The sequence below is a fragment of the Trematosphaeria pertusa genome (assembly GCF_010094035.1).
Source record: "Trematosphaeria pertusa strain CBS 122368 unplaced genomic scaffold BU26scaffold_5, whole genome shotgun sequence".
NCBI lineage: Eukaryota > Fungi > Ascomycota > Dothideomycetes > Pleosporales > Trematosphaeriaceae > Trematosphaeria > Trematosphaeria pertusa.
The window spans coordinates 1,520,712-1,534,451 of NW_022987216.1; the positions used below are offsets into that span (position 1 = coordinate 1,520,712).

The following is a 13,740-nucleotide window of genomic DNA, read 5'->3' on the forward strand; positions in this document are numbered from 1 at the left end:
GCCCCCGTTGCCGGCGATTCGGCCACCCTGGCCACTACCAGGAAGGAGATTGAAGGTCTCCAGAATCGCCTGTCCGAAGCCGAGAATGAGAAGACGCGCCTGGAGAAAGCTTTGGGGGAGTGGACTGATCTGGCAAAGGTAAGCATCAATCTGAAGGAATTCAACGGGCGAACCAAAGCCCACTCGATCCTCCTGCCCATTGGCGTAATTGGTTCATATGGCTGACGTGATCACAGCGTTCGTACAAGGAGTACAAGGATATGCTCCCTCTGTACAAACAAGCTGACCAGCTCCGAAAGGAGAACGACGAGCTGAAGCAGAAGCTTTCCGGCCAAGGCCCATCAGCTCAATCCAACGGCGTTGCCGACGGCGAGGTTGCCTACTGGAAGAACCGTTATGAGACTCTGTTGGCCAATATGGACTAGGTTGTGCGATCAGACACAGGCTAGGGTCTTGGATCGGCATGGGGGTTTATCTATGCTCTATCATACAATAAGGGTCGACGTTCTTCAGGATGCGTGATCAGTAGCTAGGTTCTGCCCTCTCCAGAACAGCTAAATCCCAGATAATTTCGGTATCATATCACATCCCTAATGTGAGGTGTATCCAATTGGCTAGCACAGGTGCTCGGAGCTCAGCAAGCAATAGGACTCCGAAGACCTCCAGGAAGAAGGTTCCCCATTTTCTTTTTCCTCATGAGATGACTCTGTTTTCAACACTGCGTCCCATATCCTCCTGGTGAGCGTCAGTTGCAAGCGCTTAAAGTCCAGCCCTCCAGCATGGTCGATTGTTCTGCCGATGTAGGTGGTATGCGCACTTATCCTCCGGAAAGCTCGAGGAAACGCCATTCAATTCGAATCTCACTCTCCTTCCATCATTCTCCGGGCTCGCCGAACCATTTAGAAGGATCCGGCATGGCTGCTGAGCCAGAATACCGCTCGCGTCGAAGAATGGAGGCGGTGACGGAGATGGGGTGTCGTTGAACCAGCCTCCAGGCCCCAAGGGTGGAGTCCGACTCTCTGGATCGAAGCCCGAGGGAGGAGGAGGAGGGCTGCTAGTGCTGAAGTCGCTTAACGAAGCACTCCACCTATCTCGCTCCTTCGCCATCGCAACGAGCAAGGCCCGGATGAACGCAAGCGGATACCCATCGCCTTGCAGGAACCCTTCAAAGTCTCTAACTCGCCCGAATCTCGCTGTAGCATCAACGACTAACTTCCTCAATACGGAGGCTTTCCCGTCTTCTTCCGTCTCTCGCCACACGAAGCTGACCAAGAGCGGCGTTAGACACTGGACAAGCGGACATGCGGCGCCGTCATCTTTCCCACTTCCACTTCTACTCCCGTCCCACAGCTGCAGGCGCTTGATAGTATCGCTCATAACCATATCCTGGAACACCTCGTCCTCGAGCGCTTTCCCGAGGCCCCAGCAGCACAGCAGGTCGAGGAAGTCGGAATACGTGCTAGGGCTAGCGGGAACAGGAGGGTCTTTGGAGGAAGAGGAGAGCTCTGAGGTTGTGAAGATGGTGCGCGTGCGGAGGAAGGCGAGGTAGAGGGTGAAGATTATGGGGGCGCCGTGCCAGTAGAGATGAATGGTGGGGTATGAGGGGTTGAAGCTGGGGGGGAGGCGCGCTTGGAGGTAGGCCGAGGTGCGGATTGAGCAGGCGGGGAGGGTGTATACGGTGTGCTGTGTTGGGGTTGAGGGGTTGGCGAAGAGGTGGATTGTTATAGTGGCGTTGGCGTTGTTGGTGTTGTTGTTGTTGCTGATAGCGGGTTAGATTTGGATGGAGGGCGTTTTGGGATTGGGGTTTTACGCTTTGGGAGAATGGTGTTTGGGGCGGGTTGGAGACATCGAGGGCGTCGAGATGCGGAGTTGGCTCCTTCCGTCGTTGATTTTCTTTTCAGCTCAACGCAGAATGCGATGATATCGGTAAGCGCCTAGGCTGGCGGACCGTATCACCAACAACATCGTGGAGTGAAAGCTGTCGTTGCCTAGCGCTTGGGCCGTTGCCATGCCTCACGCACCCGACATTGACCTGCTCATTGCAGCACGCACTAGCTTTTTGGATCAGGCGAAGACAAAGCGTGTATGGAGGCGGGTGAATCTGTAGCGGGTGTTGAGTGTCGACCCGCCCGCTGCGAGTTGGCAGAGAGAAAAGCTGCCTAATGGAGAACGTACTCGAGATATATCAAAGTCGACATATATCAAAGTCGACATATATCAAAGTCGACATAGCCACGGGAGCGCAAGGAATTCCTAATCAGCAGACCTTGCGATGGTTGTACGGGTTACCCAATGTCGGACGTCATGACATTATCCTTCGAGTGGTTCCTTCTATATGCTGGGCTTCTTCATGCCAATGTGGTTCTGAACATGTCCGTGCTCTTTATCAAGTCCAAGGGCGGGTAGGCGGGTAGTCCATACGCCGACCCATGCCTTGTAGCTGCTCCTACAGATGGAATTTGGCGCGACGAATTGGACAACGCATTAGTCTCGTTCTCGAGCTCGCCTAGCTTTTTCAGTCGCTGTTGGAGCTTCTGCCTTGCTTCTGGGGCTCTCTGTTATCCAGGTCCACTCCGGACTCGGGCTGCGGAGCCGCCTCTGACCAAGATCATCCGATCATGCCCTTCAAAGTAAAACCCACGTCATCGAAGGGGAGGTGCTCACACCCCGGGTCCTCGAACACACGTCAGTGTACTGTTCGATCAAGGGCGCGATTGAGTTCTCACTGCATCGTTCGACCGACTTTAAATAAGTTGACGGCGCTTCCGCCTCCGATCCCGCTTGAATCTACTGCAATGCGAGAGTACCTCTTTTCCCCTTCCTCTTACTATGCTCAACAGTGAAAGTGGGAGAATCGGGTTGATTGTGAGTTCAGGAACTGAGGTTCGCCTGGTGTTGAGCTGTACGGAAGGGCTAGTGCGGAAGGGGCTTAGCTCATGGGTGGAAATGTTCCAGATGAGACAAGATGACAGTACATTTTGACATCCACGCGTCCTTTTGACGTGTCTTCCCGAAGAAACGTCTCCTTTGCAGCGCTCCAGTCATTGTTTCAATGAGTTACTTTCATTGAGTTACTTGCAACTGCTAAGATGTTAATCGTCGACAAGTGTAGCGCGGGGACGCGACTGACTCTGCTGCTGAACGATGACCAAGAGAAATGGCGCGCAGTAGGGAAGTCAAGAATAGAAGCCCATGTCAGAGGTTAGTCGCCATGCAACTACAGCTCTTTGTCGTATCGGATTCCCCGCCAAACCTCTTGCAAGTTCCATTTGCGGCGCTGCTTTGTCTCTAGCACAAAGGACTCAGCAGGCTACCACAATAGTCTAACAAATTCCCGAAAACCAGCAGCAACATTTAGAAAAGTTAATCCAGTTAGCATCTAATTGAGGGAAGGACGCACATACCGAGAAAACTTACGCGCAATGCCTGGACCACCATGGAATACCGACTACCAGTACTTCTACCACGACGCAACGCAATACATACGCGCGAACTACCCGACATGGAGCACTCGTATGTTTCCAAGCCCCACATGTCCTTTTCCCAACCAGAAATAACACGCAGCAGCTGAGATACGATGGGCCATCTCCGCACTGTGGGCGGGGGACCCCCCGACTCAGGCTTGGTACAGAGGATGCGCGGGTCAAGCGCAGCCCCGCGGCCTACCGGTTCCTAATCCAATTCCAGCGATACGGTTCACTGCGAATGATGTCACGAATGTGAAGAAGGGACGGGGTCTTCCGGCGCCTGTACAGGCGTTTCTGAATGGAGTAAGGGGTCCCCCAGCGGGACCGGTTCATCCACCTCAAGCAGCAGTTCCTCCAGCAGCGCCTCCTCCAGCAGCGCCTCTAGCAGCGCCTCCAGCAGTGCCTGCTCATCTGCCTCCCGTAGGCGGTGCGCACCCAGTAATGCCTCCCCGCCCTCCAGCAGGAAGGGGTCATGCTGGAAGAGGTCATGCGCCTCCGGCGAGGGGAGCTTTAGGCGCTACTATAGATGCTACAGCTGCAGGTATGGGTTCGGGACGTGGAAGGGGCCAAGATGGTCCAGGTCCCATTGTCAACGGGTCTTCAGACGGCGAAGCTCCCGCAGCGGCCTCTCAAGCGTACGTCGACCGCGTACCTTATGGCTTCTGGCCACAACTCCCATGGCCCTCAGAGGATGATATTGGCCCAACACCCGATCCGACAACTCATGCTGCCGCCTGGATGGCTACAAAGCCGTACAGAAAGGACAAGGACGAACGCCACTGGCATGGAGTCCGCTTCCTAGGTAGAGGCGGATACGGATGTGCTGGGCTGTGGTGCGAGGAGGACAAAGATGGCAACGTGAGCCGGCGCATGGTCGTGAAAGAAACTACCATATCCAATGCCTCCTGGCGCGACCCTCAGAACTGGCGTAATCGACTTCCTAGGGAGATCGCAATCCATAGGCGTGTCGGTAGTTCCCAGAGACGAAATGATCGAGATGCCGGCTCACGTAGTCTGATTCGACACTATGGCTACCGGCTTATGATGCGGAAACGGAGGTACAGACTGTATCTGGAGTACTGCGAAAGTATGGACTTGCACTACGCTCTAACCACCCAGAACCGGCTCTGGAGTACCCAAAACATCAAGCATAGATTGCCGCGGAATGCGCATTCGTATATTCCGGAGCATTTCATTTGGCATGTTTTCCGGGATCTTGTGAATGCTTGCCTGGTGCTTCAAGACGGGCAGGTAGACGGCGGCCGGATGAAAGGGTGGCGAAGCATAACGCACCGAGATATAAATCCAACAAACATATTCCTAGCTGAGAAAGATAAACATGGGGTGAGTCAGGTATAGGGTCGTGCTTCGATAAATTACTATTGCTGACGGGATCGAACACAGTGGCCGCGGATCGTACTTGCCGACTTCGGGCTCGCATTTTACGATAACGAAAATGCAATACCGGGGTGGTCTAACAACCCTGACGATTGGATAATGCCGCAGGGGAGAGCTGATGGTCGATATGCTCCAGTATGTCGAGGGCGACAATTTCCCGTCTCCACTGAACAAGAGCTGACAAGGTCCCAGGAGATGACTCGAGAGTTTCAACCTCCGGTCACCATCGGCGAAAAAACAGATGTATTCGGCATCGGGTACGTCATCTGGTGCCTTATCGTGAATCTGATCTCCGACGATGGCCCTCTGAGAGAGGATAGAGAGTACGAAGACCCACAGACCAAGCTCAGAAAGTACGTCCCTATTGCGTTCCGGAACTCCGGGCCAAATACTGAGCGCACTGTATTGAATGATCATCCGGTGTATGCTGCGTTCCCTGTTTCTCTGAACTATCCACACAGATTGAAGGAGATAGTACGTCAGTGTCTAGAGTACGACGCCAATACCAGGCCAACGCTACGCGCCTTGAAAGCCCAAGTCGACAACTGCTACCCGCCTGATCATAGAATGTGGAATGCCAGACCGCCTCTGAACATGTTAGACATGCGAGGTTTCGACGCTTCGGTTGGCGGGCCTATGCCAAGACGAGCTTGAGGAGGATAAGGGTGCTTCTTTCTTGTTGTGGTGGTTTAGTCATAGTATTGAGAGAAATAATAGAAGCGATATTCTCTCCGGCTCCATAGACTCTGATTTCCTTCACGAGGGCACATTCTGATTCGCCTCCAATTTGGTTTAGCAATTTTAGCTTTTGGTCTTTTGTATGTAATGATAATGCTCACCATCGCACACGATATTTGCACATTGCCACTGAGCCGCACGTGGTCGAAGAGGCGTCGAACAAAGCAGAAGCTAATTGTTTCAATAGACGCCATGCCGAGAAATCTTTGAGGATTTGTTAGCGAAGACACAAGACTCCCGTTTGCGTGCACTCTTTGTCCCGAAGCACAAATCTTCACAAGTCTCCGCGGGAGAAATTTTCTGCTCAACTATGTACATCACGATGCGGCACGTCCCATCGAATAATTCCAGCATGTCCGGCGCAGCCGGCGCACCACTGGAACCGCCGTTTACCGAAGTTATCGCATACTGGGTTCCCGTCGGTCGTGCCTGGCTCAGACAACACCGCCCGACATGGACCGCGGGTAGGTTTCTAGGCCTTCGGCTACTGCAGTCAGAGCTAACGCCGCCTAGAAGAGCGAGAACGGGCGATTAGTTACTTGTGGAAGAATGACTTCGACTTTCGCGAGCCGTTTAACATCCAAGCGAAAACCGCACCCGCACAATATCCGAAGGCGTGGCAAATGGAGGATGTACCCCAGAGGCCACCTACGGAAGCAGAATTGCACGATGCGGAGGAGAGGTTCTGGTCTGGAAGGCAGACTGATGAAAATCCGCGGGGTTGGACCGAGGAGCAGCTGGTGGCGGCAGCTGAAGAGGAAGCTTCTTCCGCGGCCACAAATGGTGCGAAAGAGGAAGACAAAGTACATGAAAGAGAAGAAGCAACACTAGAAGAGGTGGACTTGGGCTTGGACATCGGGAGCGAGGAAGGCGACTTCGACTCAGGCGTGGACGTAGGTATCCCGGCCTCACCGCAGTCGCCCAACCGCAAAGCCAAGAGTGCAGAGGCCGAAAACGAGAAACTTAAGAAAAGGCTCGCAGACCTCGAAGACCTTCTCGCAGACGAGCGTGCCAACCGGCAACGAGCCGAGAAGGAAGCTCAAGATCGCTACCGGGAAGCAAGAGCGCTGAAACGAGAACTGAAGAACCCCAAAGACACGTACCCATATAGTTTCTGGCCGGCAACGCCTTGGAATCGCGACCCCGACCGCGAAGAGCTACCGCAACCGCCACAGCTTTGGAAGAAGAATAACCCGCACCCGGTTATCAAGGAACATTACGCGCGTGAGGGCGTCCGCCAGTATGAAGAGCGGGAGAATGAATGGAAGCGGAAGAGAAACGCAAATAGAGTAGCTTGGATGAGATCACGACCACACATGTGGCCGACGGACGACGAAAGTCGATGGCATGGTGTGAGATTCCTGGGCCAAGGGTCCTATGGCAGCGCGGGGCTATGGGTGAGAGTAGATGATACGAATACCATTATAGACGTAAGCCTCACTCGCACTTGCTAGCCTGGGAGGCGGCCATGGAGTTAGGCATTTGCTGACAGCGTTGTAGCGTATGGTTGGCAAGGAGTGCCAGCCACAGGAAAAAGATTGTAAGCCAACTCAAGTCTGGGAACGAATACCGAACATTTGCTAACCGTACCGCCACGCTAGGGGAGCACCCACGAGAATGGCGTGGTAGACTTCCGCGTGAAATCCGCATCCACAAGATAGTCGATAGCACGCGGAGCGGTGTCTCCCATCGTAGTCTTATTCGCCATCGAGGATACAGGTTAATGATGCGGCGGCGGCGGTACAGATTGTATCTTGAACTGTGCGCGAAAGGCGATCTGTTCGGGGCCATGCAGGACCGATTCGAGCTGGCGGATGAGCATGCCTGGAGCCGGGTGAAACGATTGCCCGAGCCGTTCATTTGGTATGTTTTCGCGGAGCTGGTGGACGCCTGCCTCATACTTTGGCAGGGTGGGCTGGATGAGCCAAAGGAGGGCTGGAAACCGATGGTATGTAGCGACTTTCAATGTTGCCTCGGAATTCATCTGGGGTCTCTAACCATGCCATAGGTGCATAACGATTTCCATTTTTCGAATGTCCTATTAGACCAAAGGGAGGAGGAAGACGTTGACATAGACTCAGCTGTAAGAGCGCCACAATTGGTGTGCTCCTTCGACACATAACAGGGAATACTGACCGTGAGATAGTGGCCTCGGGTGGTTCTTGCTGATTTCGGACGAGCCTTTTACGAGCTCAACACTGATCCATACGTGTCCAAGCGCGAGAGAGACAACCCCTCAGAATATAAACTGCCGGCCGACGATAACAGATATGCCCCGGTATGTACCAAGTTGCACAAGCAGGTATTACTACTGATAACTGATCCAGGAAACGCAACTTAACTGTCGAGAAGACATCAAGATCAACGAGAAGACAGACGTGTGGAGCATTGGCGCTGTGATCTTCACCCTCATAACGCACCAACATTGCCCCAACGGACCTTGCCTAGATGATGGGACGACTGCGGTTGCCACAAGAGCATTTAAGCGCGAGGAGTTACTTAGAAGCAGTCGATTTCCGGCACACTGGGTATATGATGAAGAGTTGAAGGACCTTGTCGCACGCTGCTTAGCATTCCAGCAAAGTGATAGGCCGACGTTGGTCGAACTCCGGGATGAGATTGGCAAAACGAGGCCGCGGGTAGACGCGGCTTACTATGGGGATCTGGATCCGAAACTGCACGGTCAGGACTCGTTCAGCGATTTCGAAATTGACAAGCATCGGTTAGAGGCATAAGGGAATATCTCGTACGTCCGAGGCCAGTTCCTGCTCTTTGCGCGACGCTCGCCACTTAAGAAAGGCCCATGTGAGCCACTCCATAGCGATAGTAGTCAGCCACCCACGGTCTTGAATTGTCTCAAAACCGAAATTCGCTTCCTTAACGGCAGCATTGACGGGCGACCTCCGCAAGCTGTCATAGCCCTTGAACAGTTCTGGAACCGCCCTCGTTTCATGGAGATCAAGGATCCGGGAGAGAAGGAGGACGTCTTCGAGGGCCAGCCCGACGCTTTCGCCTTGCGGTGGCATCTGTAACGGGGTGAGCGAGAGGAGGGGGGTGACGGAAAGTCAATCACTTACAGCATGAGCTGCATCTCCAAGTAGGAGCATACGATGGGAGCTCCAGACACCGTTCTCGGGAAGTCGGTAAACAGGGTACAGCGTGAATGCATCTGCTCTCTGGAGGATTTTTCCTAGGAACGGTAGTGTCGGAGTTGAGAAACGTCTCAAAAGATCGGACTTGAGGGCTTTCTGGTCCTGGCCTTTAACTGTCCAGCCTTCGCGGCTGCCAACGTCCTCGGCACGCATAACGGCAGAGAAGTACAAGCGCGATTTCGTCGGCTCGGTGTATGCTAGCAGCAAGGAACCAAATCGTCCAGAGTAGAGCGCCGTTGACTCAATTGGAAGCTCTTGCGGCAAGTCATGGGTGTTCACAAATCCGTAGGCGTTTGCGATGCCAGTGTACTCTGGTTTCCGATCATGCTGAATGAAGTTTGTGCGAACGGCCGAATGAATCCCATCGCATCCGAGTAGAATGTGGCCCTTGACTGTGCATCCGCCTTCGAACGTCGCAGTGATCACTTCCCCCTCTTCCATGACGGATTCTATTTTCATGCCATATTGCACTTTGACACCAAGCTCTTCCAGAGTCTCCAACATTGCTTCAAGAAGTTGGAACCGCATGACACGTAGACCACGATGCTTGAACTTCCCCGGGTGGTCGAAGTCGATCGTGCCCAGTCCATGGCCCGTGCGATGGGATATAATGTCAATCTTCTTGACTTCGCAGCCCTTGGATTGGAGCCGAGAGAGAACGCCGAGGTGATCTAGATACCGCAACGCTTTCGGGGTCAAACCGATCGCTCCGCCGATCGTAGCAGGTTCGGACCTGATCTCGAAGACCGAACAGGTCATGCCGTTGTGTCGAGTGAGTGCGAGCGCGGCTGCGACACCGGTGATGCCGCCTCCAATGATGATAACGCGCTGGACTGGCATTGTGGTTGGACGGTAGAAGGATGGGAGGATAGGAAATTTGGAAATGTCGTAAGGTCATATAATCTCTTCAAACAAGCCTTGATGATCGTAGAGGGGAAAAAGCTTCGCTTTTCTTATACCACCAGAATTGCACATGGCTGCGCAGTCGCGACGCCATCGCGAAGAATGCGAGAGACGCGTTGTGGCTTACGCCGTCTCTGCAGCGACCGCTGAGCTGAAGTGCTATTGTTGGACAGTTGTGAACGTTATTCGCGAGCTCCGTGCGCCAGATCGAGAATCTGGTCATGGCGACGCGTCACTCTTTTTGTGAAGTGCGAGGTGTGGTGCGGGCGAGAGGTGACGGCACGTGAGGCCGGAGAGTAGTGTGTCCAAAATAGGCTAAGCAATATACGGTTAGCGCTGCGCTAACTCTCTTCGGCTTCCCCGGCCGAACTCTAGCAGCACACGCTCACGTATGTCGCATTTCTATGCTGGCACAAAATCATTAAATTGATGGGAACCATACAAGATTCCGGGCCGTGACATAGGCTAGCCGAAGCACATTAGAAGTAAGCCCTCGAGACTATTTGATCACAGCGTCTTCATGCCGCAATAGTAACCGATTATGGCCGTGAATATGACCAACGCCAACTCTCTCATACGCCTTCACCCCAACTTTCCGTACGAGGAGGCATATTCGACGTTGCTTCTTCTCTAGGTCGTGCTCTAAGGCTGATTGGCCATTTGCAGATAAGTTTTCGAACAGCTAGAAGCGCAGGTCAGCCATTCGCCCCAAGACTCCAGCGAAGAGAGAGATACCGCGCAGATGACCCAGAACGTCTCGTTCATATTGAAGTCCTCGCCTTGATCCAGCACAGTCCAGCCTTCGTATGCCCCGTCGATCTTGACTTCGTCTACCATCGATGAGCACCTTAGTAATTCCGGTGGTCGAATGGTAGAGCGTTCCACGACGATGCTGCGGCTGGGATCAAGCGCGTATATATTTCCTCTCAAGCGCAAGCCCCCATCATCGTCCTCATACCTCACTCCCTTATAGTTCGCATACTTCGTGTTTAGCGTGACATGTCCTACTGCGCCGTTCCAACTCGCCCAACTCCAAGATGGAGCTTCGGCTTCGGGAATGCGTTCCAGGCTTTGCGGAGTGGACCTGACCCACAGTAAGCCTTCATAGAAGGAGTCTCCCCAGAGTCCTCTGATGAATTTCTGCCCGGTCTGAGAGCCGAGTCTCTGCACAAGGCCGCCAATAGCGACCAGCTTATCAGACTGGAAGGTGAGCTCGGAGGCGGTGTATGCTTCTAGTAGTTGGAACCACTGCTTTGGTGTCTCCGAAAGCGTAGATTTAGATGTCGAAGACGGCGAAAGTAGGGTAGGAAACGTCTGACTTTTGGGCTTCTGCCGACGAGGTTGCTGTCCGTCTTCGCGGAGCTGGTGCGTCCAACATTCCCAGTAGACCTGCGTGTGGGAGAAATGTAGCGTGCGTGGGGCAAGCACTCGCTCTTGTAGAACCCAGCCTCGATGATTGAGCTCACGGTTGTCGACGTCATCTCTTAGGTTTCGGTAGGTTCCAAGGTCAAGATAGACGAGGTCGCCAGTCATACCGTCTTGATGACTGTTGACGGGAATTTGAGCGTGCCCAGCGAGATGCCTAGATCTCAAGAACCCGGCGTCGCTGTTTTGTGCTGCGGTGGCTGCGAATGTGAGAGTGGCGTTCTTGTACACATCTCCCATTCTCGCCGCCTCCCGGCGCCAATCCTCAGTCGAGTCTTGAATGATACAGAGTGAATCTATCCAAACATAACGAATGCCGAGTTTGCAGGCAACGGTACATGCATCCTGGAAGGTTTGAGGGAGTTGACTGAAAGAGAAGCCGTCTAGCCGCTGGTTGTAGTTGTCCTGTAGTGTTTTGATTGGAGTACTTCCGCCCCATCGATGACTTAGTGCAATATAGTGGTGACGTGCTTTGTTTGTTTCCCAGAGCCGCACGGTTCCTGAAGACTGAGCCTCCGTAACATCTAGTACTCGCGTTGGGAGCTCCGGTTCAGGATGATGCCCATGGTCCCCACGTAGTGGGTTGCATACATCATGTGCGGTTCGACATTCTTCCATCCATCGTCGTATCAGGGTAACAAGTGAGCCAGTATCAGGCGATTGAGCTATCTTGCGTCCGCTGGGTATGCCGTCGATCGCTGCAACGCTGTCAGAATCCAACGAACGAATAATGAAGTAAGACCTGCATGCGGCTCCTGTGAAAGCCCTCAATCGCCCCAATACCGCATCTATTTCTCTCCCCAAGCTGGCCAGCTTTCCGATACCTCGGATATATACCATTCCTGTCGAAGCCCTTGTATAGTCAAGACTTATTTTGACCCCGCGGTCAACATCAAGTTTCTGCTGCTTGAGTGCGGCATGAAACAGGATCGATATTTCATCCGGTTCAGACTTGGTGAGAGCTTCCATGTTCTCGACTGAGTGTGGTCCAGCCCAGAGAACCACAGACCGAACGATCAGAGAGCATAGTGGGCAGGTTCGAGCCGAACGCAGGAGTCGGTTGATTCTTGCATAATGCGAATATCGCGCGCGTAATGAGGTTAGACTGATAGCAGCGCACTTTTCGCAAAAAGGTCGTGTCATGGTCGCTGCGAACTTCTACGTGCTCTTCGCGGAGGACGTCTAGGAGATGTACTCCTTTGGTGGGCCTGATGACGTCATTGTACGTCCTTGCAGTTCTCCATGCTCACACACGCAAGACCCATGCAACATCACCTGCGCGTTCTCCAGTACCTAACTGGCAGAATCGAAAACGGTTAGACCACCTGGGCATCTGCTACTTCGCATTGCCATTTCAGATGTTGCCGGGTAATAACTTAGCGTACGCACAAGAGAGATGTAGGCCAGAGTAAAGTATGAGAGAAATGTCCCAGGAAACCGATCATTGCCCTTGCGTCTTGGGGTTTGAGAGAGACGAGTTGAGAGGGGCTGTTTATATACCTTTGCCCCATCCCATCTTTCGGGCGCCAAATACACTAGAACTGTACCAATGGAAGCCGGATCAGCATCACCAGAAGGCTCTTCGAGACACGATGCCATGCGCAGTGCTCATCACCATCACCATCACCGCCGCCTGCAGACCCCTCCTCACGCTTCAATCCTCCCTCCATTCCAGTCCTCACTTTTGCACCGCCTCAGCTTCCAGACCACACTGCCAAACTTGTAGGGAAGTATCTAGCCAGGCTGGGAAGACACACCACATTCGGTTTCATTCATCTTATTTTTAGATTCCCGCACGGGAGCGCACCCATGCGTCGATGGAGTTACGCTTTTTAGTGACCATGCCCGCTAAAGTTGAAAATTTTAGTATCCAAACCTGGCTGAGGAAAAGCGTAAAGAAGAACTGCAGAAGAGGCGAAGAAAGGCGGGCTTATATACCTTCTCATCATCTCATCTGCTCCTTCCACAATACAAACAACAGCTCCTCCCACAGCCCTAAACCCCCACCTTCCCACTTATCTTCACGCCCAGATCCCAAGCCTGTAAGCAGCCAGCCTCCCTCCCCATAATCGTCAGCTTGCCAACCCTTCGGAAAGGACCGCACATGTCCCGATAGGTTCTTTGATTTTAGACTTCCACGCCAGACGAGAGCCTGAAAGCTAAGCCACCCCATAGCACCCTTTCTTCCTAACCTTTAGTGCTCGATAAGAGCCGTGGAGAGATGCGTAGAGAAAGAGAAAGAGAAGAAGAAGAGCGGAAGAAGCTGCTTTTATACCTTTCCTTCATCCCATTTCCACTCCACATAGCCGAGCCCTGCCAATTAATGCGGTTAAGTTAATAACTTTTCATGCAGTATGATTCCAAGCCACATGGCGACTCCCGTCAACTTGTATCGCCGCAGGTCCCGAACCGGGCACCCGTTAGCGGGACGCTGAGCCAGTTTTTGACTCACAGCCAGAAACGAACCATGGAGGGCTGACGATGTTCTTTTAAAGGCCCTGAGACCGGGGAAGACCATGGCCTTCCTAGTGGATATTTTAGTGCCCAAGAAGGCCTGCGGAGAAGCGTAGAGAAGAAGCGAAGAGAAGGTGGGTTTATATACCTTTGCTTCATCTGATGTTCGCCTTCGGGCCACGTGTTCATAGCTAGGAACCTTG

The 13,740-nt window shown here is 53.2% G+C and overlaps 7 protein-coding genes across 7 annotated transcripts; 2 read left to right on the forward strand and 5 right to left on the reverse strand.

Moving 5' to 3' along the window:
- Nucleotides 1-759: 759 nt before the first annotated feature.
- On the reverse strand, nucleotides 760-1,914 carry BU26DRAFT_603562 (uncharacterized protein; the record flags this gene model as incomplete). The annotated part of the gene is made up of 2 exons (XM_033835439.1): nucleotides 1,811-1,914; nucleotides 760-1,759 (listed from the first exon to the last, which is right to left on the reverse strand). Exons 1-2 carry the CDS (start codon nucleotides 1,846-1,848, stop codon nucleotides 760-762), a joined length of 1,038 nt encoding a protein of 345 aa, XP_033686084.1. The 5' UTR covers nucleotides 1,849-1,914.
- Nucleotides 1,915-3,422: 1,508 nt separating this feature from the next.
- BU26DRAFT_592162 (kinase-like protein) lies at nucleotides 3,423-5,646 on the forward strand (the record flags this gene model as incomplete). The annotated part of the gene is made up of 3 exons (XM_033834827.1): nucleotides 3,423-3,513; nucleotides 3,568-4,811; nucleotides 4,872-5,646. The coding sequence occupies 3 exons, from the start codon at nucleotides 3,423-3,425 to the stop codon at nucleotides 5,517-5,519; spliced, it is 1,983 nt and encodes a 660-aa protein (XP_033686085.1). The 3' UTR covers nucleotides 5,520-5,646.
- A 445-nt stretch (nucleotides 5,647-6,091) lies between these two features.
- Nucleotides 6,092-7,190, forward strand: BU26DRAFT_276091 (uncharacterized protein). The gene has a single exon (XM_033821452.1). It carries the CDS (start codon nucleotides 6,227-6,229, stop codon nucleotides 7,055-7,057), a length of 831 nt encoding a protein of 276 aa, XP_033686086.1. The 5' UTR covers nucleotides 6,092-6,226; the 3' UTR covers nucleotides 7,058-7,190.
- BU26DRAFT_276078 (uncharacterized protein) lies at nucleotides 7,191-7,691 on the reverse strand. Its single transcript, XM_033821451.1, has one exon. The coding sequence runs from the start codon at nucleotides 7,585-7,587 to the stop codon at nucleotides 7,324-7,326; it is 264 nt and encodes an 87-aa protein (XP_033686087.1). The 5' UTR covers nucleotides 7,588-7,691; the 3' UTR covers nucleotides 7,191-7,323.
- A 635-nt stretch (nucleotides 7,692-8,326) lies between these two features.
- Nucleotides 8,327-9,595, reverse strand: BU26DRAFT_423430 (FAD/NAD(P)-binding domain-containing protein; the record flags this gene model as incomplete). The annotated part of the gene is made up of 2 exons (XM_033823510.1): nucleotides 8,327-8,629; nucleotides 8,681-9,595. 2 exons carry the CDS (start codon nucleotides 9,593-9,595, stop codon nucleotides 8,327-8,329), a joined length of 1,218 nt encoding a protein of 405 aa, XP_033686088.1.
- Nucleotides 9,596-10,157: 562 nt separating this feature from the next.
- BU26DRAFT_563034 (HET-domain-containing protein) lies at nucleotides 10,158-12,052 on the reverse strand (the record flags this gene model as incomplete). The annotated part of the gene is made up of 2 exons (XM_033833106.1): nucleotides 10,158-10,340; nucleotides 10,394-12,052. The coding sequence occupies 2 exons, from the start codon at nucleotides 12,050-12,052 to the stop codon at nucleotides 10,158-10,160; spliced, it is 1,842 nt and encodes a 613-aa protein (XP_033686089.1).
- Nucleotides 12,053-13,335: 1,283 nt separating this feature from the next.
- BU26DRAFT_517816 (uncharacterized protein) lies at nucleotides 13,336-13,726 on the reverse strand (the record flags this gene model as incomplete). Its single annotated transcript, XM_033828668.1, has 2 exons — nucleotides 13,336-13,608; nucleotides 13,686-13,726. 2 exons carry the CDS (start codon nucleotides 13,724-13,726, stop codon nucleotides 13,413-13,415), a joined length of 237 nt encoding a protein of 78 aa, XP_033686090.1. The 3' UTR covers nucleotides 13,336-13,412.
- Between the last annotated feature and the right edge of the window lie 14 nt (nucleotides 13,727-13,740).

Coding starts and splice junctions, on each gene's coding strand:
- BU26DRAFT_276091 (XM_033821452.1), top strand. CDS start 6,227: ATGGAGGATGTACCCCAGAGGCCACCTACGGAAGCAGAATTGCACGAT.
- BU26DRAFT_276078 (XM_033821451.1), bottom strand. CDS start 7,587: ATGAATTCCGAGGCAACATTGAAAGTCGCTACATACCATCGGTTTCCA.